A 21,030-nucleotide genomic window follows, 5' to 3' on the forward strand; every position below is an offset into this window, starting at 1 on the left:
TATCATTTTTTTCGCCGACTAAAATTAAACGATGAAAGTTGCTAGTGACCATCATCGCAAGCAATGTTTAGTACTCAGCATAACAAAACACATCATGTCATTGCAAGCAATGTAAAATTCCGAGCATACAAAACACGCAGATAAATGAGCCAAGTTCAAGAAAAGGGTGCGGTGAATGATATTAATCAGCAACTGGAGATTCGAACTAGAGAGTATAAGACCTCCCACTTGTCATCATCCCCAAAATCATCGAAAGTGCAATTTTGAATGCACATTTGTTAGGTAATGACATCATCCAATCCTGCCGAATAAGTTCACGAGAAAGCCAAAAACTAATCAGTAAGCTATAAGCCAACATTAAGCAATACACACGACAAAGAAACTACCAATATCTCATGTACCATTCAGGGTACCAAATGATCATTTGATATAATACTACTATGTTGTCCAGTAAACAATGTCATATTCCATATTCTCTATTCAAGTGACATCATCATCAAGCACTACAGACGTGTCTATGAACACCTTGGCTCATTGCTACAATGCATAAACTTGAAGGAAGTTGCCTATGCATTTAACCATTTGCTGATAAAACACGTTTGACAGTCAAGAAAACCCTTAGGCCTTGACAGTCAAACATGATTACTTTGAAAGAAGACTCAAAAGAGACTGGCATGATTTTCCATGAAATGAGTCAAAGTAAAGACTAAGGTCAAACACACTCGGTTAAACCATCTCAAAAATTCAGCTCCTCTTTCAGATGCAAAATAGCACATATATAAAGCATTTATGCATGCATGTACATATATAAATATATATATATATACAATTTCAAAAGAGCATGTGTCATTACTTACTATCTCCTAGGACTTGCAGCAGCACCAACCACCCTGACAACAGCAGAAATTGAAAATATTATACAGGTACCAAATTGCATCTGCAAAACCAAAAAAAAAAAAAAAGAAAGAAAAAAATTCATTCAATATTCTTTTGAGTACCTGCCCTGCTGATTTCCAACTACACTCCCACTGGTCTTCCATTGAGTTGAACCCTTGTTTTGGGAGCTGCCAAAATCATTCTTCTCAGAATTTGTTCCATTTCCATATGTCAATAGAGTAGTTTGCCCATGCCTGCTCTCAGAGCTATTCATTCCCGTGTGATCCTTAGGTTTACTCAAGATTTTTACATTTGACACACCTTCACTGTTGCTAAAGGAAACACCATTTGGATGCTGGTTCTTCATTGCAGATAGCTGAGATGAGTTATCGATGGCATTTGAAGGCCTGGACACTGCATACTCCTTAAAAATGCTCCTGTCAGACTTTCCAGATGTGGACTCCATTGATGGAGCTTTCTTCAACCGGTGAGACTGAGCCATCGGAGTCACAGCAACAGAAGGCACCAATGATGAGTAAGACGATGTTACAGCGGCAGCAGCAGCAGCAGCAACCTTAGCAACAGCTGCTGTGGCTGCTATGATTTCTTGTGCGCCTTCTCGAAGTTGTATGTAGTCTCCATCAATTACAAATAACTGGAAAGAGAAAATAGGTTACTTAAACTTATTATTGAGCAATGCAGAAATTTAACTTAGGAAGAAAATGCATACTTCAGGATGGCTGGAGACAAACTCATCAAGCTTCCCATACTTCTTTTTGTAATCATGCCAATGTAGAGGGGCAATCATTTTACCAAGTCTATTTGGAAGCTGCACAAAATTAAGGCATACATCATAAACAACTTACAATGTAAAAAAACAATCTTGCACTGACAAAAACTTCACTCTGAAAAGGAAGGAAAAATTGAGATCAACTAACCGTTGTGGTGATCCTTATTCTACCTCCAGATCCTGGTGGAATTGTACGGACGATGCAAGCTAATAATGATCTTTCATCAAGTAGATTAGCCTCTGATAATTTTCCACCTATACCTGTATTTTTCTGACCCGTAGCAGCGAAGGATTCAGAAAGAATGACTTCTGCAGCAGTATCCATTGTACTTTCGCTCAGATTTGCAGCATGATTTGCTTCTTCAGAAGATGATTCATTGGAGACAGAGCCACTTTTCTCCATCATTAAACCTTGCACCTCCATAGGAGAATTAGATAATGAGTTGACATTCTTCTCCTGTTCCAGATGAAGATTTTAATGAATCGAAATACAAATTCTCCACTGACAAATAGACAGCGAGCCTAGCACAAGCAACCAGACCATTAGGTGAACTTAACCCTGGAGACCCATTGAATTAAGCAAATGCATTACCTTTGTGTCGTTAACGTGTGCAAGAGAATCCAATCTCAAAGCATCATGAAACTGGGAAGATATTTGTTGCAAGCTCTGCTGAGGTTGGGCTCCAGAAAGGTAGCTTGTATCTATGGATTCAACTGGCTGCAATAGATTTGTGGCTGAAGAGAATGAGTATCCACATAAAAGAAGCAACAAAGACAAGTTTAAGCAATTATAGTTTTAAGCCATCGACCTGTCCCTCCACATTTGAGGATGAAACCACAGAATGAGGTTCCATTCCTTGGCTGATGTTAACGTTCATATAACCCGAATGAAGAACCTGACCATTTACAGAGGATTCATAGTTGTAATTGGAATCCGACCTCAACATGTTAGGTTCAGTTTGTAGAGAATGTTGATCATGAGTTGCTGCACCCTCTGATACAGCCTAAGACAGCAACAGTGACACTGGTAAACCATCACACTGAAGGTAAACACTCGAGATAAACCAGCCAAAATTTTAATAGAGCACCTGTTGGTTTTGCCACTGCTGAAGTGATGACATTGCTGGCACAGAGTGAAAATGTCCAACATGTGATGGTACAGAATGAGGTACCCCTTGCTGATGCACCACAAAGGGATGCACGGCAGTCATCTGTCCATGTGGAAGGTAAGTTGGCATCCCAAGTAGGGATGAAGGAGCAATTGGAACACCATGGGCATGATCAGCCTAGCAACATAAGGTGGAAAAGATAAAGTGAAAGAAAACCATCATATTTGTGTTTTATATTCATGAGTTGGACATGACATGGAGGAAGAACAAATGTGCTGAAAGTAATAAAAAACTAGGGAAAAAATAGTTTACAAAAAATTAAAAAGGTGACAGGAGCATCTCCAACTCAACGTTGATCTAGATTCAAATAGCTTTATACTTCTACAATGCCAACAATCTCAAATTAGTTTCTTTATAATACAGAAAACAGTAGGGTACTTTTCAATCCGCAGCAGATACAGTAAGGACTGGCAACCAGTGCCACCTTTCTAGAACTTGTCATTCAGCTGATGACAACAAAGATTACAGCTTCATGGAATTAACCGACAACTTCTAATAGTTGTTTGCATGCTTGTGAAGTTGATAGATGCAGAATTGAATATCCAAAACATTCTAACAACTTAGGCATCTTCAACTATGAGATCCTCAGATATATTCAACAAGTAAACAGAGATATGGATTGCAGTTTGAAAAAAAAAAGAAGAAGAATTGGGACTTCCTTGGGATACATAAAGGATTAAAATGTAGCAACGCCCTAAAGTAAGGTGTAAATGTATTGAAGAGCTATACAACATATTTGATGCCTTTCAAAGAAGCAGTACAAAATTCCAAAAACAAAAAGAAATCTTCTGTCTAATGCCTCATTATTTACACAAACTCCTCATTTTAATAATCTGTATTGGAATGAGAATGCAAGAGTGAATTTAGGATAGGTATCACCCACAAATGACACCCATCCATATATTCGTTAAAAAGGAATTGTTTCAGCAATATTTGCAAAACAAACATCCAGACAATAATTTTAGTGGAAACTCTACCTGCACTGATGCATTGCCTACTGAAACAAACGAAGCATTATCAGCATTTCCATTAGGTAGGCTAGAGCTTTCACCAGGTGAACCACTTCCACTCATATCCAGGTGGCCACTATTGCTCTTTCCAATCTGGGAAACATCCCTTGGATTTGTCTGAGAAACATGTGAGGCATCTGCGTATGTGTTGCTTCTTTCTCTTGCATCAGCCAATTCATGCTGCAGCTGTTGTATATGGAGATGAAGACGCTCCATCTCACCAAACTAAGAAAACAACAAATATCATTGGCTTTAACTGATACACATACCAATACATTTTGTTTCTAGGGAAATCATGTAGTACTTGTAAAGAATTAGGATGAAGAAGAAATCAAGAGCAGGAGACCAGCAAGGAAATGTGAAAGTACAATTTTGGTTAAACCTTAACAACCTGTCTTTGACAACCAAGCCAAAGCTGATTATATTGCTCTGTGCGTTCTCGAAGTTCAGCCTGTAAAGAGTGGTTAGTAGTTGATTGTAGTGCATCCATCTCCTGTACACGAGTTATCCAAGCCTGGGCCTCTCTCAACTGTTCATCTTTGAAGAGGATGTTCTCTTGAGCAATCCTATTCTGCATGATGAAGATTCCCAACCAGTCACAGTATTGAATAAATATGATTGAACAACTTTTTCAAAAAATGCTGGAAAAACTGACATGGTAATTCTACAAAGGGAAACAAATTAAAATTCATGTATGATCTTTGGGGAGCATATTAATTAGCAGGATATAAACGAAAAGGCCCAAAAAAATTCCTCCAATTCGCATTTTAAAATGGTCAAAAAGCTTTGCTAAAGTAGATGAAAATTGCTAACTTCAGATTCAAAAGCAATACCTGTTCCTGCAACTCCATCAGCTGTCGGTCCTTTTCTTGAAAATGTTCCTGAAGTTCATGGATTTGTTTGATATGCTGGGCTCTTTCAGCCTCGGTGTTATCTCGCTCCCTCCTACAAAAACAAAGCAGAAGAACAAATGTTGAACGCTCACAACAACATACAACAGGAAAAAATTTATCTCTCTTCGTCAAGCAACCAGGACTTTATCTGAATGAAATTTCGAAAGCTTGCCAAGAAAATGATGGGCATAAAGACGAGAGGACTATAGCCAAAAAGTCACCTCATTTCCACTAAAAAATGGGCTCTGACCTCAGAATATTCTAGAGCTCATACCTGTACGTTTGTAGCTCTTTGCTCTGCTCTCTAAGAAGATCCTCTTTAGCCCATGCCTGCTAAAGTTTATAACAAAGAATGAATTTAGGTTAGCAAGCGCGCCAGGGGCTGAAACAAGATTACCTTCAATAACGTGAAAAGTTGCAAAACAAACCGCTTCATTGTCTAGTCTGATAGCGTGCAGCTCCCTTTCTTTGTCTTCCATCTTTCTCTCCAACTCGAGTATCCTTTGTTCCTTCTCTCGCAGTTGCTCCTTCACAGGCAGTGAAAGGGCTATTCAATAAGCAACCCAGAAGTGCCAAAAAAAAAGGATCCACAAACTCGTTACTCTAAAAATGCATATACGCTAATCAGCTAAACATGAAACCTGAAGCTTGATTTTGGCATTTTCATGCTCTTTGATATGAGCATCATAAGTGCTCCGCATCTCCATAATTTCTCCCCTTGCTATAAGTTGAGCGCGAAGTTCGGTCTCCATCTGCTGCAACTCCTCTCTTTGTTTCACCACGCTATGCAGCCTCTGCTGCAAAATATCATTGTCCAAACTTCCGTCAATGGTAATGGAACAGAAATCCACATCAGCCGGCTCTCTTCCCTGTTGCACCTTAACACCACATAAAATAACCTTCACTTTTCACTCACATTCCCTAATCAAAAGAGTATTAATACAGAAAAAGTCCATAAGACCCCATTTTTAAGAAGACATTTATTACCTCGTATATCAATCTCTCATCCGATTGCCCCAACTTTGAACGCTCCAATTCCTACAGTTCACCATTATTGTAATCTCAATTAAAAGCGACAAAATTCACAAGCCCTTTCAATCTAAGTAGTAAGAAACAAGCAATGCAAGTAGGCTTTGAAAGTAAAGAATACCTCGTTGCTGGAACTTCGAACCGATGTTTCGGAAACAACCCTCCATTCTTTGCGAGAAGGTTGAGACGAGGGCACGGACAGAGAAACACCGCGTGCGGCTGCAACACCTGCCGCGGCCTCCATTGGTCAAATCTCCCCACTACAAATAGTCCTCCAATTTCTCGCTGACAAAATTTTTTTTTTTTAAAAAAACCCTAATATCTCCCCCAAAACCCTAAAGAATGTATATCGGCAAGCAAGAGAGAAATAAAGACACCGTAAAGCGAGAAATAAAGGACTAAAATGAGGTCAAAGAAGGGTTGAATCAAATGAATGAGACAGAATTGCCATGCTTCAGAGTCAGTCAGTGAGTTAAGGAATGGATTTGTAGACTACCGACCAGCTCTCTCTCACTTACTTTCTCTCTCTACGGTGGCGTATATACAGATTTTTAGGGGAGAAGGTGGGGATTTTTAACTATTTAATTTACTAATTGGCTTTAAAGGGAATTGGATGTTGGAGGCTAAAAAAAGTGAAAATGAGTAAAAACGTTTGACGACACGAGAAAACGAAGAGAGTTTACGGTGCGTGAGGAGATATGATTGGGCGTTGGGCATGGATACCCCAAAGCCCAAGCAAATGCCCAACACTCCCGCCTTTTTTCATACATGATGAAGAAAATCTTTTACGTCCGAGTTGCTTCTTTGAGCCAACCCATTTTGCACTACTCTACTCTAGTACAAATAGTTCAAATAGGTTTAACATATGAACCGTTTTTACACTATGTGGTATGATGCAATTGTGACTGAGATGCCGACACCAAAACAAACTTAACTTGTGCTGTTCTTAATTTGGATCATGGCCTAACAAAAATTGGTTTTATAACATGTATTCCTGCCACTAGAATCGACCCAATGATTAGGATAGGGTAAAGTTCTTAATGTCTTTTTAGCTACTAGATTCACATTTTGTATATGACAGTTAGAGGTAGAAAAGGCACGACAAAACTTCATCTATATAAGACCTAATCAGGAGCTCTTCGAATCCTGTATTTGACAATTAAAAGTAGGAAAGGCATCCAAAGGCATGAAAAAATTTCGTCTACACAAGACTTGATCAGGAGCTCTAGTAGGTTTAAGGATTCCTTAGACGATAATTTGTGAGGAGTAAGCACTTAATATGACTCAATCAAATTTGAGTCGAGCTTGACGTTTCAATTTATCCTCGTGCTCAAGTTCAATAAGTTATAAACTTTAATTGAATCCGATTGCACCCTTCAATTAAAACGTGGATGTTTTTGTAACCTTAATATTTTCGAGTGATGAAAAATGGACAAATACTTGGGTAGACCCGATTTATGGTCCCACCCATAGATCAAATGATCCAGAATTTGTCACGTTATCAATGCGAATTTAACACTTCAAAACCAAAATTGTTCCATCTCTCTACTCATCATCTGGATCCACAACAACATTGACTGAATTAATAAGCTCTTCTCTCAAGGCTTTTGCTATTCCTTTTATGCCTTCCATTCTTACTCTTGACGGTAAACATCTCAACTGAGCAGTATACTAAATATATAAAGGTCCAACCACATTTTTTTTTTGGTCTTTATAATATCAACTAATTTTGCCTTACGAATCAGGTTTACATATGCAAAGTTAAGTCATTCGAAGTTGGAATTCATTCTTAAAATGATATGAGAAATGAGACATAATGGCAAAAAAAGTATAAAAATAAAAAAGAACTTGGGATAGAAAATTTTGAAAAATGAGAGGAAGAAAATCTATTAGTCATATCTTTCATTTGATTTTCAGATCTACTTAAAAAATTTATAAGTCTTGCATTTTTGGAGGACATTAGAAACTATAAGATAAGTGATGGAACTTTTATGATAGAGAATAAGAGGCCAAAACAGTTGGAGATGTAAATATTATCCCAATAAAGAGGAAGAGGGAGAAAAATCTTTTAACAGAGGAGGTGAGAAGTTTATAGGTTACCAGAGTAGTAAGAAATTGCAGGATGGAAGAGAAATGAGTAGTGAAATTAGGTCCTATTTCTCAAATGAGGTTTTTAGATATTTATTCAAAATTTTGTTGTAACTTATGGTAGAATTTATAGGAAAACTTTTTGAGGCGAATAAAAAATTTCCTTTTTTTTTTCAAAGAAACTTTTCATTTTCATTTTCTTTCTCTTTCTTTTTCTTCTTTTTTTTTTCCTTCTCTTCTTCTTCACCCCCACCCCATTGTTCTTTTTCTCCATTCCTTATGGCAATCAATGAGGCTAGCTTCTCTTTTTTTTCCCTTTTTTCTCTCTCTCTCTCCCATCCACTCCTTTCCTCTCATTCTCCTCCCTCCTTCTCTTCCTTCCCTCTTCTCCTCTCTCTTCTCCCCCTTTCCCCATTTTATCCCTCCACCTTCTTCCCCCTCTCCCTTCCCCTGTCACCCTCTCCCTTTCTCATGTGCGATTTGGTCGCACAGCGGTGACGTTAGTCTACTCATTGCAAAGTATTTGTTATATTAGATAGAATACGTAGAATACATCCAAATCTCATATAAGAGAAGGGAAGGGTGACGGGATGGGGGAAAAGGTGGAGGGAGAAAGTAGGGAAAGAGAGATAGGGGATGAGAAGATGAGAGGAAGCGAGAAAGCGGAGAGAAAGAAAAGAAAAAAAAAAGAAAGAAAAAACGGTAGCCAGTGTCAACGCCAAAAGAGTTGACGTCTGGCGTTAGCCAGTGGCTCTGGTGGTGATAGGTTGAAATGGAATGAGGAAAAAGAAGAATAGAGAGAAGAGAATTTTTTTTTTGTGTTTTTTGGTATTATAATGTAGGTATTTTTTAAATTGTAGTTAAAATTGTAAAAAAATTTGTAAAAAAAAATTTGGCAACAAATCCATTTGCCAAATAGGACCTTAGGTTGGAGGAAAGAGGTAAAGGGTAATGTCTATAATGGTGGTGGTAATAACTAGAGCATTAAGCAAAGCAGCAGTGATAGAGCAAAAAGATAGATGATATTGAGGATTCGGTGGTTGTAAATTTAGAAGAAGAGGAGTGTATAACCGAGAAGATGACGTGGAACATTTTTATCAATCAATCTACATGAGAGGTCGTAAACCGAATCTACCCAAAAATTTTCCATGAAAATGTGATATGAGGTACGTTTCTGGTTGGCAGTTGCAAAAGGGATGAGGTCGGGTAATTAGTTACGTCTATCATTCTTGAGTTTTGAGTTGTACGACCCATTAACTTTATCGTTCATGAGTATGCTTATTTGACAAGTGAATTTTTTGGGTGTTTGTCTAAATTTTAATTGTAACTTATTGTATAATTTGTAGAAAACCTTTTTAGGGTGTGTAAATTTTTTTTTTCCTTTTTCTTCGTCTTTCTTTTTCATTTTTTTCTTAATCTTTCTTTATTTCGTTTTCCTTTTATTTCATATACTCTTCTTCTTCTCCATTCCCATCTTTGATCTTCCTCACTGCTTTCTCGCTATAGGCGGCTGCTGGTGTCACAAAAAATCATTTTTTGCTTCTCTCTCACTTTGTCTCTGTCTCTCATTCTTCCTCCTCTTCTCTCCATCTTTCCCCTTATCGCCTCCCTTTTTTTCTTCCTCGTCACCCTTCTCCTACTTCTAACATAATTTGATCGCATGACCAGATCATACTAGGGAAAGGAGGAGGGTGACAAAATGAGGGAGAAGGGAAGTGGAGGAGGTGACAGGAGAGAAAGTAGGAGATAGCTGGAGAGAAAAGAGGAAGAAAGGAATGGTGGAAAGAAAAAGGGGATAAGGAAGGAGGAGAATGAGAAGGAAGAGAGAAAGAAACAAAAACTAAAGAGATCAGTGGTACTGGTCAACCATGAAAATAGTGATGGGTTGATGAGATGGGGAGAGGAAGAAAAGAAAAAAAATAAGAAAAAAAATTTGTTTGTTTTTTTGGGTATTTTAAAATTTTTGAAAAGTTTTTTAATATTACACAACTTAAAGTTGTTAAAAAATTATAGGAGAAAACTTGGCAAACAACTCGTCTGCCAAATAGGTGATTAAGTATGATGAGTTTATTGTCAAACTAACTCTTCTTTTGAAACATATACCCAAAGTAACCTAATTTTAAATTTTATTACCTTTCTAATTCTTTTTTTGCCACATAGGTTGCATATGTGGCAGGATAGATATAGAGGCACATTCCATCTCTCTTTCCCTACTAATATCTTTCCAACTAATATCTTCTCTGATTCTCTCTCTGAACCTTTCCATTTTTTTTGGGATAATTTCAAATACTTCCCCAGAAGTTTCTGACAGTCTCACTCCCATTTCCTGTGGTTTCAAAAATACCACAAACTTCCCCTAAAACTAAATAGGCAGTCTCAAAGTAGACCCAATTCAAAAATGCAAACAATAAAAAATGGAGAGTTGGAGAGAGAAACAACTATATACCACAAATGCCCTGATTATCTTGCATTAATGATTTTATCTTTATGACTAATACTAATTTACCTATAAACACCTTACACGGGGTGATCTATGAGGTATAATCAGTTTACAAACATGTACATTATGTTATATGCTAGTTACTTGCCTGTTTCTATATTGGTTAAAGGATTCTAATTTATCGTTAATTACGTTAATTGTGTTTATAACTAACTTCAATAAATTTGTCCTGATAATCACGAAATATTAGAGAGGTAGTTTTCTTCAATAAGTAGCATGTATATAAATACTTAGTGAATGTACAATCTGGTTGAAATAATGTACACCGTGTTATTGACCAAGTACGATGCATAGAAATTGTTGAACATGCAGTTATTTGTTCACATGCATATTGTAATTAGTCATCGCAGCAATATGCATAGTGCAATGATATGCATACATTTGGAATGGTTATTGGTACTTTGACCCACTTGTGCATCTCCTTGCAAGTTTCAGTGGGTATGTAATTTTATCTATATGACTAATACTAATTTGCCTATAAATACCTTACACGGGGTGATCTATGAGGTACAATCAATTTACAAACATGCATATTATATTAGATGTTAGTTACTTGCCTGTTTCTATATTGGTTAAAGGATTCTAATTTATCGTTAATTACATTAATTGTGTTTATAACTAACTTCGCCAAATTTGTCCTGATAATCACGAAATATTAGCTAACTTGTGAGAGTATTTAAGTCTTTTTGGCCATGATGATATAAGAAATGAGACCTAAAATTCTAACAGGAGAGGTTTGTGATATTTTTGAAACCACAGGGGAGGAGAGTGAGACTGTCAGAAACCTCAGGGGAGGTATCTGAAATTATCCTTTTTTTCCTTTCGCTATCTTTTTTCTTTCATTATTTTTCCTTGTCAAATGTAATTATGAGAAGCCAATATTTACATTAACAACATCTAAAATTTCATTATCATTCCTGATATTGTATCTATGGATGAAAATATTCTCCTCAAATTGATAATCTTAAGGTAAATGAAAATTATTCTATTCTCTTTTCTATTGTGCAGTTTTTGGAACATTCCTATGACCTTCAAAAAAATTTGAATACTAATTGTTTTAACAAATGATTTCTCACACCGTGTTTGATAAAATGTTAAGAAGAAAACTACGTAACAACATAGATTCATATTCAATATGTTTGATTGCCGCCACATATATAAGTATGTTCATTTGTAGTGCCTCTCTATCACATGATCAAATAATCTTGTATACTTGAAGTATTTTTGCACATTTATTCAACATCAATTAATGGCTTTTGTTACTTTCAAGAAACTTTAGCATCATCTTAATTGCAATAGTTTGATTACTTTTTGTAAAAGTTCTTTTCAAGGAGTAGGAAGTATAACATAAACAAATATGATAGTCTTGAAGTTTTGTAACTTTTTCTTGTTATTGCTTACAATTTTCATTGCAATTTTTGTATTTTGCAAATTCATTTTTGAAAAATATATGCAATAAGTTTGATACATTAAAAAAATATTGCTGAGAGCAATAATAGCAAGGTCAATAGTGGTAGAATTTATTTTAAATAATTATAAGGAATTTATTAAAGTTAAGCAATCCTTTTGTGCCTCTATAATAAAATAGTTTAAATTTTTAGTTTTTGTTGGAAACTATAGATTAGATTAAAGTTTTCATTTTTTGTTATCCTACATAGCAATCAGGGTAATTAGGTGGCAACAATAACATCGATTTGGGAATAAAATTTGAAAGTGAATCATATTGAAAATATTTTTTAGAAAGAGTGTTATTTTGACAAAAAACTGTAAGTATGATTATGGTAAAAGTAATTGATGAAACTAGGTCTAGCTCCATGATACATAATCCGGAAGTTATACAGTTGCTGGTCCTAATTATAGAGCATAATATAAGTATAAACGCAATAAATAAAGATCACAATGTAAAAATATGTAAAAATACAACAAATTTTGATACTCTATAAAAATTGTGTATCACAATCAACTCATGTGTCTAATTTGAAATCAAAATGATCATACCATCGGCTATTCCTTGCAATGGAACTAATCCGAGAACTTCTCTCTAATTCCTAATTGAAAAAAAATTAATGAGTCATCAGTCATTAGAATTTTACCCATATTGTTTATTTTTTTTTAGATTATAACCACGTTTAAGATTTCGAAACTATCCTCTATTGTCAAAACAAATTTAAAAGACAATTAATTTTATTTTAAATGAACCATCTTTATCAAATTATTAACAAATGAGTCTCAAGAACGCTCCATTTGTGGACTTGTTCTTAGTTAGTTATTTTAATTAATTATGGGTTCTAATTTTAATTAATTAGCTTTGTGATGTTCTTAGTCGTATTTGTGTTATGATTGTAGATTTTTTAATAACAAAAAAGTTGAAATCTACAATCATTCAAGAAATGGCTTTTGCTGAATCTGATAATTAATTTTTATAATTAAATTTTGTAAAATCTAAAACAACCGAGAACAAGGCTTTTATATAAGCTAACAATAAGGCTAAAACTTATAAAGCACATAAGACAAATTGGTCATTCTAATTATTTTATCTATGTCTGGTCTTTCTCTCAATTTCCATAAGAACCTATGCCTTTCTTTTTTCTTTCTTGGATTAAGGGTGCATTTCATAAAAATTGAAATCTGAAAATTAAAATTTGAAATCCAAAATATTTTTTATCCTGTTAGGCTAATGTTTTTATTTCCTTTTCTGGTGCACCCTTGGAACAATATCTTTTGTATCTTTGGAGGCACCTCAATCATTCAACCTGAACTTTCTTAGTTTGGTTTTATCACGGTTTTCTCCTATTTTCACTATTTCTTTGGAAAATAGTAAGCTCCCTCATATAAAACACAAAAAGGGCTATTGCGCGAGATAAAAGCAGGTGTAGCAACTGGAGGACGGAACATCATATCTCCTATCTCGTTTAAGCACCTTATTGATAAGAAATGGAACTGCCGTATAAATCCCTCACAGTGGCTGTGAACTTTGTAGAGAGGTAGAGGTTGTCTGTTTAACATTAAGAGCTCCTGAGTTCCCTCCAATTTGGAAGATTTTTGTTGCTGTCTAGTAAGGGATGCTTTTTCTTTTTTGGTATCATATGTACATGCACAGAATTGTAATGGAATCAGATCTGGTTTGAAGCTAAATGTTGGGTCTGAATGGACAGCATGTTGATTTTGCATTAATATTTGTCTTCTCACTTTGTGAACGAGCGTCACTTCTTTGGCATATGATCAGGCATGCATATTCTTTTGCTCATAACTTTACAAATGCACAAATCTGTGAGGATGCTTGTACTCCATTTTATACCCACTGGTTTGGTTATGCTGAGAGAATGATGCCGTTTTCATGCCCCCGACTGAACAAACGGTTTGAAAGACTTATATCATTACGGACTGATGAAATGTTCTCAGGCATTCTACGTTTTGGCCCAAGCAACTACTTGCCTGTTCATTTGAGAGTGTCAATCAATGTTTGCTTGCTCGTTTGGTGGATGTATGTTACTGCATCATTAAAACGTCTCACCCCTCACCTCACCCCAGCCCATGGCAAGGTATCATTCAGTAGTTAGGACTGAATACTGATGACATCTTATTTCCTGCTTATTGTGAATCGGGCCAGTTTGTGCTAAGCTGACCAGTAAAATAGCTGCTGGTCTTCCAGCCAGGTGGAAAATGCTCCAATATAAAATGCTCTAAACGCGCATAAATTTGGCCGGCGTCAGCATAATCTATTCCTGGCTGAAGTCCTCAGTCCTCACCTAGGCTGACTATTTTTTGTCTGGGTTTAGAAGGCTCTTAAGTCTACCAAGTGGACATTGATTAACCCCCAAGTCTGATTTTGGGAGTTCAAAATTATGGTTTTGCTCCTTAGTATTATTATTAATCTCCGTCTCTCTGTAACTGATTGGTAAATTTTATTGGCACCGAGTCCGAGAAGCTTGAAGATCCTCTCGTGCTTAGGTGTATTTGATTTATCAGAAAGTGGGTGCTAAGTTTTACTGCAGAGCTGTTAACAGAAAATGCTTTCTGGCAGATGACTACCGCAATATCGATTGAAGATGTCCGTAGGGAGGTAAAGATATTGAGAGCCTTGTCTGGACATAAGAATCTGGTCCAATTTCATGAAGCATTTGAGGATGCCCAGAACGTCTACATAGTATGTTATGGAGCATGTATGCCCTAATACACCAGTATTTTCATGCTTCCAATTCATAGAAGTTGTAATTCATTTTATTGTACCCACAAAAAGGTTTGTTCCTTGTTGTTTGTATTAACTTTTTTGTCAAGTGTTTAATCGTGATTGAATATTATCACAAAAAAGCATTTTGCTAAAGCCTCGCATCTCATAATATATTCTACAATTGTTATTATTTTTCAGTTTATCAGTGATTGATCAGTGATTGGACAAAATATCAATAGTGGCGCATGCGAGTTGCATGGCAAAGCTCTATTTTTTTTTTTTTAAAAAAAAAAAAAAAAAAAAAAAAGGTGGCGCATGCGAGTTGCATGGCACCCAATAATTGTAAACCGACAAATGAATGCATCGCGTGCCTAAAAGCCATATACTGTACAACTAGCATACGTATTATATAGTGGAAATGTGGTCTACCATACTAATAAATCTAAACCAGTCATGGTCCTTCAGACTCCAACATTATTCCTACTGCCCTAAAAAAGCATATTACTGTCTTTTCCTCTGCTCTGCTCTGCTCTGCTCTGATCAGATTACAATACTACAACGATATAGATTAAGTTTCAAGCAGTTGAAAACGTCGTCTCTCCCACACAAGAAAAGCCAATTCAAGTTCCCCTCCCAATCATCAAGTGTGGTGATAATGTCGACCCGCAATAGCTCCAACATCATAGCTTGCAAAGGTACTGAACCCACTACTAATTGATTGGCTCCTAGCTACAATAATGCAATCTGTGTACAATTGTCGTTGTTTCACACTTTACGTGTGGATCGGTGGATTTCTCGTTATTGCTGCTCCCTTAAGTCCGTTCTTTCTATTTTTGGGCAATACAAGGAATTGCCTACTCATTACTTGTTAGTTCTCTTGTGCTATTTTTCTCTTTGTATCTCCAGATATCACAATACTCCATTTAAGGTTTAATTGATGATGCTACACCCTCCCCCCTCCTTCAAAAAAAAAAGGGTTAATTCCACTTTGTCCCCCCAAACTTTGGACGATAATCTACTTAAGTCCCTAAACTTCAAAATGGGACACTTAAGTCTCTAAACTTATAAATACCTCTCACTTAAGGAAAATTGTTAACAAATCCTGAATGCCGTTGGTGGTCGAAGTGTCCCATTTTATAAGGGTTTAGGGATTTAAGTATCCCATTTTATAAGTTCAGGGACTTAAGTGGGAGGTATTTATAAGTTTAGAGACTTAAGTGTCCCATTTTGAAGTTTAGGGACTTAAGTAGATTATCGTCCAAAGTTTGGGGGGACAAAGTGGAATTAACCCAAAAAAAAAATAAAAATAAAAATAGGCGTTGTTTGCTGGGGAAAAGGCGAGGCACCCAAGGTAGAAGAGATAGAGGTGGAACCTCCGAGATCAGGTGAAGTTAGGGTAAAGATGTTATTTGCCAGCCTTTGTCACACTGATGTCTTATGCTGCAATGGCTTTCCAACGGTTACTACTCTCTCTTTACTCCTCATATACCTTTTTTTTTTTTTTTTTGGTAATCCTGTTTTCCGAGTTTTAACTCAACTCTCTTTCTTTCTCACTTGTTTTGGTAATCCTCATTCCAGCCTCTATTTCCTCGAGTTCTGGGACATGAAGGTGTTGGGTAATCGATTTCTCTTCCAATCTCCCTTTTGTTCTTGCATTTTGCTTCAGTAATTCAGTTTCAACTTTTAAATTTCAGACTTCAACTATCAATTTTATAGAATGACCAAATAGAGCTGAATAGTAATCCCTTTCATCTTCTCTCCAGCCAGATAGAGAGTGTCGGTGAAGAAGTCTTTCACCTCAAAGTGGGAGACATGGTCATTCCTACGTACTTGGGGGAGTGTAAAAAATGCAACAACTGTATTTCCGGAAAGACCAACCTATGCGAGACCTACCCCTTGCAAGCTTTCACCGGATTAATGCCAGATGGTTCATCAAGAATGTCCATTATAACTTCAGGTGGCCGCCAAATGCTGTACCAATTTCTTAGTTGCTCCACATGGTCCCAGTATACCATTGTAGACGCTAACTACGTCGTGAAGATGGATTCACGGCTAGCTCTACCACACGCTAGCTTCCTGTCCTGCGGCTTCACCACTGGGTTTGGAGCAACTTGGAAAGAAGCCAAGGTCGAAAAAGGTTCTACCGTTGCTATTTTTGGTCTTGGCGCTGTTGGATTGGGAGTAAGTGCAACATCAACATGCCAAATGTTAGGACGAGGGACGATACGGTTAGGATTTCGTGCAGTTCTAACGGTTGTCATTCTTCTCACATAATTTGGTGTACCACCATATAACCTTGGTGTATTCGTACACTTTTTTCATGCACATCAACTCAATGTGTAAATACAACTAGGTACACCAATATATGAAGAAATACAACAACCTCATATAATTGCACGAAATACAATCGTATCTATCCCAATGAATCCTTCCTCAATCTGTCCTGTTCTTCTCATAGGACCTAACTTTCAAATGCAATGCAGGCAGTTGAGGGTGCTCGAGTGCGCGGAGCAGCACAAATTATAGGCATTGACATCAACAAAGACAAGCGCGAAAAGGGGGAAGCTTTTGGAATGACGCATTATATAAACCCCAAAGCCATTGGTGATATATCCATCTCAGAAATGGTGAAAGAGCTAACTAATGGACGAGGAGTGGACTATAGCTTTGAATGCACGGGGGTTCCTGATTTGGTTAACGAAGCTTTGGAAACCACCAAAATGGTAATTAACTGTCCCATAACACAACCATGGAGTATAGTATTTGAAACAGCTACTAATTCCAAGTTATCTTTTTCTTGGTAATTTGCTGTCAGGGAGTAGGGAAAACGATAATGCTTGGAGCAGGGACTCAAAAGAGCATGGAAATCGACTTCATTTCCCTGCTTGGATGCAGAACATTCAAATACTCTATTTTTGGTGGGGTTAAAGTCCAGTCTGACCTTCCAGTTGTGATTGACAAATGCATCAATAAGGTAGAATAATCTTCAAGAAAAATGCACTGAAATTCCATTTATCTTTAGCATAGCTTTTTCTTCAAAAATTTCGGATACTTTCCTATGCAAAAGTACAAACCTTAACTGAAATAATTCAATTCTCCACCATCCAACAGAGGAGAGATCAGAAACGAAAACTTTCTACGTTGACCACAGAAATTAGCTGAAATTTCCCATCTATCTTGCAGGAGATACAGAAACTAGATCAGCTTTTAACTCATGAAATTCAACTCAAGGACATAAACCGAGCCTTTGATCTACTGAAGGAACCTGACTGCGTCAAGGTTCTCATCCAGTTATGACTGCCCAGCAAGAATTTCCAATATGACTTTTGGTCTTTTTGGTTTTCAATCTTATCTTATTGTAGTCCAAAACAAAAGGAAGCAATAAAAGAGATCTTGAGTTTTGCCGCCCTCAGATCCTTCAGGGTACTTTTAATATGACAACCGGAAGAGAGTGGAGCACCGGGAACAAGGTTCAATTCTTCACAAAGCAAATGAAAAAGCTGCGATTAATATGACAATTGACTTAAAAATTCAATATATCGCGCTATGCACTGCCATTGAATAAAAAGATACAAGTGAAGGGTTTGTTTCATATTACCCCTATCAGTTCTCCTGTAACAAGTTCCGTAAGATGCTCGGAACTCATTTTTAACAAAGCACGCAGGGTACTTTTGGCATCTGATTTTCAGTCCTGACGCGACGCAAATAGTAATAAAGAAAGCAAAAGTCAGTGAGGGGTCAGCTATCATTTTTTTCCCCGACTAAAATTAAACGATGAAAGTTGCTAGTGACCATCATCGCAAGCAGTGTTTAGAACTCAGCATAACAAGACACATCATGTCATCGCAAGCAATGTAAAATTCCGAGCATACAAAACACGCAGATAAATGAGCCAAGTTCAAGAAAAGGGTGCGGTGAATGATATTAATCAGCAACGACTGGAGATTCGAACTAGAGAGTATAAGACCTCCCACTTGTCATCATCCCCAAAATCATCGAAAGTGCAATTTTGAATGCACATTTGTTAGGTAATGACATCATCCAATCCTGCCGAATAAGTTCACGAGAAAGCCAAAAACTAATCAGTAAGCTATAAGCCAACATTAAGCAATACACACGACAAAGAAACTACCAATATCTCATGTACCATTCAAGGTACCAAATGATCATTTGATATAATACTACTATGTTGTCCAGTAAACAATGTCATATTATTCTCTATTCAAGTGACATCATCATCAAGCACTACAGACGTGTCTATGAACACCTTGGCTCATTGCTACAGCTGCATTAACGTGAAGGAAGTTGCCTACGCATTTAACCATTTGCTGATAAAACACGTTTGACAGTCAAGAAAACCCTTAGGCCTTGACAGTCAAACGTGATTACTATGAAAGAAGACTCAAAAGAGACTGGCATGATTTTCCATGAAATGAGTCAAAGTAAAGATTAAGGTCAAACACACTCGGTTAAACTATCTCAAAAATTCAGCTCTTCTTTCAGATGCAAAATAGCACATATATAAAGCATTTATGCATGCATGTACATATATAAATAAATATATATATATATAATTTCAAAAGAGCATGTGTCATTACTTACTATCTCCTAGGACTTGCAGCAGCACCAACCACCCTGACAACAGCAGAAATTGAAAATATTATACAGGTACCAAATTGCATCTGCAAAACCAAAAAAAAAAAAAAAGAAAGAAAAAAATTCATTCAATATTCTTTTGAGTACCTGCCCTGCTGATTTCCAACTACACTCCCACTGGTCTTCCATTGAGTTGAACCCTTGTTTTGGGAGCTGCCAAAATCATTCTTCTCAGAATTTGTTCCATTTCCATATGTCAATAGCATAGATTGCCCATGCGTGCTCTCAGAGCTATTCATTCCCGTGTGATCCGTAGGTTTACTCAAGATTTTTACATTTGACACACCTTCACTGTTGCTAAAGGAAACACCATTTGGATGCTGGTTCTTCATTGCAGATAGCTGAGATGAATTATCGATGGCATTTGAAGGCCTGGACACTGCATACTCCTTAAAAATGCTCCTGTCAGACTTTCCAGATGTGGACTCCGTTGATGGAGCTTTCTTCAACCGGTGAGACTGAGCCATCGGAGTCACAGCAACAGAAGGCACCAATGATGAGTAAGACGATGTTACAGGGGCAGCGGCAGCAGCAACCTTGGCAATAGCTGCTGTAGCTGCTATGATTTCTTGTGCACCTTCTCGAAGTTGTATGTAGTCTCCATCAATTACAAATAACTGGAAAGAGAAAATAGGCTACTTAAACTTATTATTGAGCAATGCAGAAATTTAACTTAGGAAGAAAATGCATACTTCAGGATGGCTGGAGACAAACTCATCAAGCTTCCCGTACTTCTTCTTGTAATCATGCCAATGTAGAGGGGCAATCATTTTACCAAGTCTATTTGGAAGCTGCACAAAATTAAGGCATACATCATAAACAACTTACAATGTAAAAAAACAATCTTGCATTGACAAAAACTTCACTCTGAAAAGGAAGGAAAAATTGAGATCAACTAACCGTTGTGGTGATCCTGATTCTACCTCCAGATCCTGGTGGAATTGTACGGACAATGCAAGCTAATAATGATCAGAAGAATAGAGAGAAGGGAATTTTTTTTTATGTGTTTTTTGGTATTATAATGTAGGTATTTTTTAAATTTTGGATAGTTTTTCAAGGTTACTATAATTAAAATTGTAAAAAAATTTGTAAAAAAAAAAAGGCAAAAAATCCATTTGCCAAACAGGGCCTTAGGTTGGAGGAAAGAGGTAAAGGGTAATGTCTATAATGGTGGTGGTAATAACTAGAGCGTTAAGCAAAGCAGCAATGACAGAGCAAAGGGATCGAGGATATTGAGGATCCGGTGGCTGTAAATTTAGAAAAAAGTGAATAACCGAGAAGTTGATGTGGAACATTTTTGTCACTCAATCTACATGAGAGGTTGTAAACCGAATCTACCCAAAATTTTTCCATGAAAATGTAATATGAGGTATGTTTCTGGTTGGCAGTTGCAAAAGGGATGAGGTTGGGTAATTAGTTAAGTCTATCATTCTTGAGTTTTAAGTTCTGCGACCCATTAACTTTATCGTTCATAAGTGCCCACTTGACAAGTGAATTTTTTTGGGTGTTTATCTAAATTTTAATCGTAACTTATTGTATAATTTGTAGAAAACCTTTTTAGGATGTGTAAAACTTTTTTTTTTCTTTTTCTTCGTCTTTCTTTCTCATTTTTTTCTTAATATTCCTTTATTTCGTTTTCCTTTTATTTCATATACTTTTCTTCTTCTCCATTTCCATCACTGATCTTCCTCCTTATTTCCTCGCTATAGGCGGCCGTTGACGTCGGTACCCCCGTAGGCAATTGGCTCCAACAAAAAATCATTTTTTGCTTCTCTCTCTCTCTCTCATTTCCTCTTCATCTTTCCCCCTACCGCCTCCCCTTTTTTTCTCCCTCGTCACCCTTCTCCT

General features: G+C 36.8%; 3 protein-coding genes and 1 long non-coding RNA gene across 9 annotated transcripts; 1 reads left to right on the forward strand and 3 right to left on the reverse strand.

The window, feature by feature from the left end:
• Positions 1–6,407, reverse strand: LOC113760932. Of its 5 annotated transcripts, none has more exons than XM_027303688.1 (16): positions 5,889–6,407; positions 5,726–5,776; positions 5,380–5,535; positions 5,167–5,265; positions 5,013–5,071; positions 4,679–4,790; positions 4,237–4,416; positions 3,813–4,070; positions 2,755–2,952; positions 2,476–2,670; positions 2,259–2,384; positions 1,815–2,123; positions 1,607–1,705; positions 999–1,531; positions 858–890; positions 1–301 (listed from the first exon to the last, which is right to left on the reverse strand). In XM_027303688.1, coding segments are annotated over exons 1-16 (2,532 nt in total). In that variant the 5' UTR covers positions 6,012–6,407; the 3' UTR covers positions 1–300. The 5 variants fall into 5 exon arrangements, with proteins under 5 accessions (XP_027159489.1, XP_027159488.1, XP_027159485.1 ...); XM_027303687.1 differs by having other exon boundaries at positions 5,380–5,607; XM_027303684.1 differs by having other exon boundaries at positions 5,380–5,616.
• An 8,753-nt stretch (positions 6,408–15,160) lies between these two features.
• On the forward strand, positions 15,161–17,823 carry LOC113753611 (alcohol dehydrogenase-like 1). The gene is made up of 7 exons (XM_027297811.1): positions 15,161–15,221; positions 15,843–15,985; positions 16,105–16,142; positions 16,290–16,707; positions 17,010–17,249; positions 17,342–17,500; positions 17,710–17,823. The coding sequence occupies exons 1-7, from the start codon at positions 15,182–15,184 to the stop codon at positions 17,821–17,823; spliced, it is 1,152 nt and encodes a 383-aa protein (XP_027153612.1). The 5' UTR covers positions 15,161–15,181.
• Positions 17,824–18,166: 343 nt separating this feature from the next.
• Positions 18,167–19,691, reverse strand: LOC113762922. 2 transcript variants are annotated; one of them, XM_027306561.1, is made up of 3 exons: positions 19,270–19,691; positions 19,129–19,161; positions 18,167–18,573 (listed from the first exon to the last, which is right to left on the reverse strand). In XM_027306561.1, coding segments are annotated over exons 1-3 (414 nt in total). In that variant the 5' UTR covers positions 19,650–19,691; the 3' UTR covers positions 18,167–18,572. The 2 variants fall into 2 exon arrangements, with proteins under 2 accessions (XP_027162362.1, XP_027162363.1); XM_027306562.1 differs by having other exon boundaries at positions 19,125–19,161.
• Positions 19,692–19,920: 229 nt separating this feature from the next.
• On the reverse strand, positions 19,921–20,153 carry LOC113760664. Its single transcript, XR_003467090.1, has 2 exons — positions 20,083–20,153; positions 19,921–19,973 (listed from the first exon to the last, which is right to left on the reverse strand). It is a non-coding gene; the product is annotated as an uncharacterized LOC113760664 (long non-coding RNA).
• Between the last annotated feature and the right edge of the window lie 877 nt (positions 20,154–21,030).

Source organism: Coffea eugenioides, chromosome 2, assembly GCF_003713205.1.
Source record: "Coffea eugenioides isolate CCC68of chromosome 2, Ceug_1.0, whole genome shotgun sequence".
NCBI classification, from domain to species: Eukaryota; Viridiplantae; Streptophyta; class Magnoliopsida; order Gentianales; family Rubiaceae; genus Coffea; species Coffea eugenioides.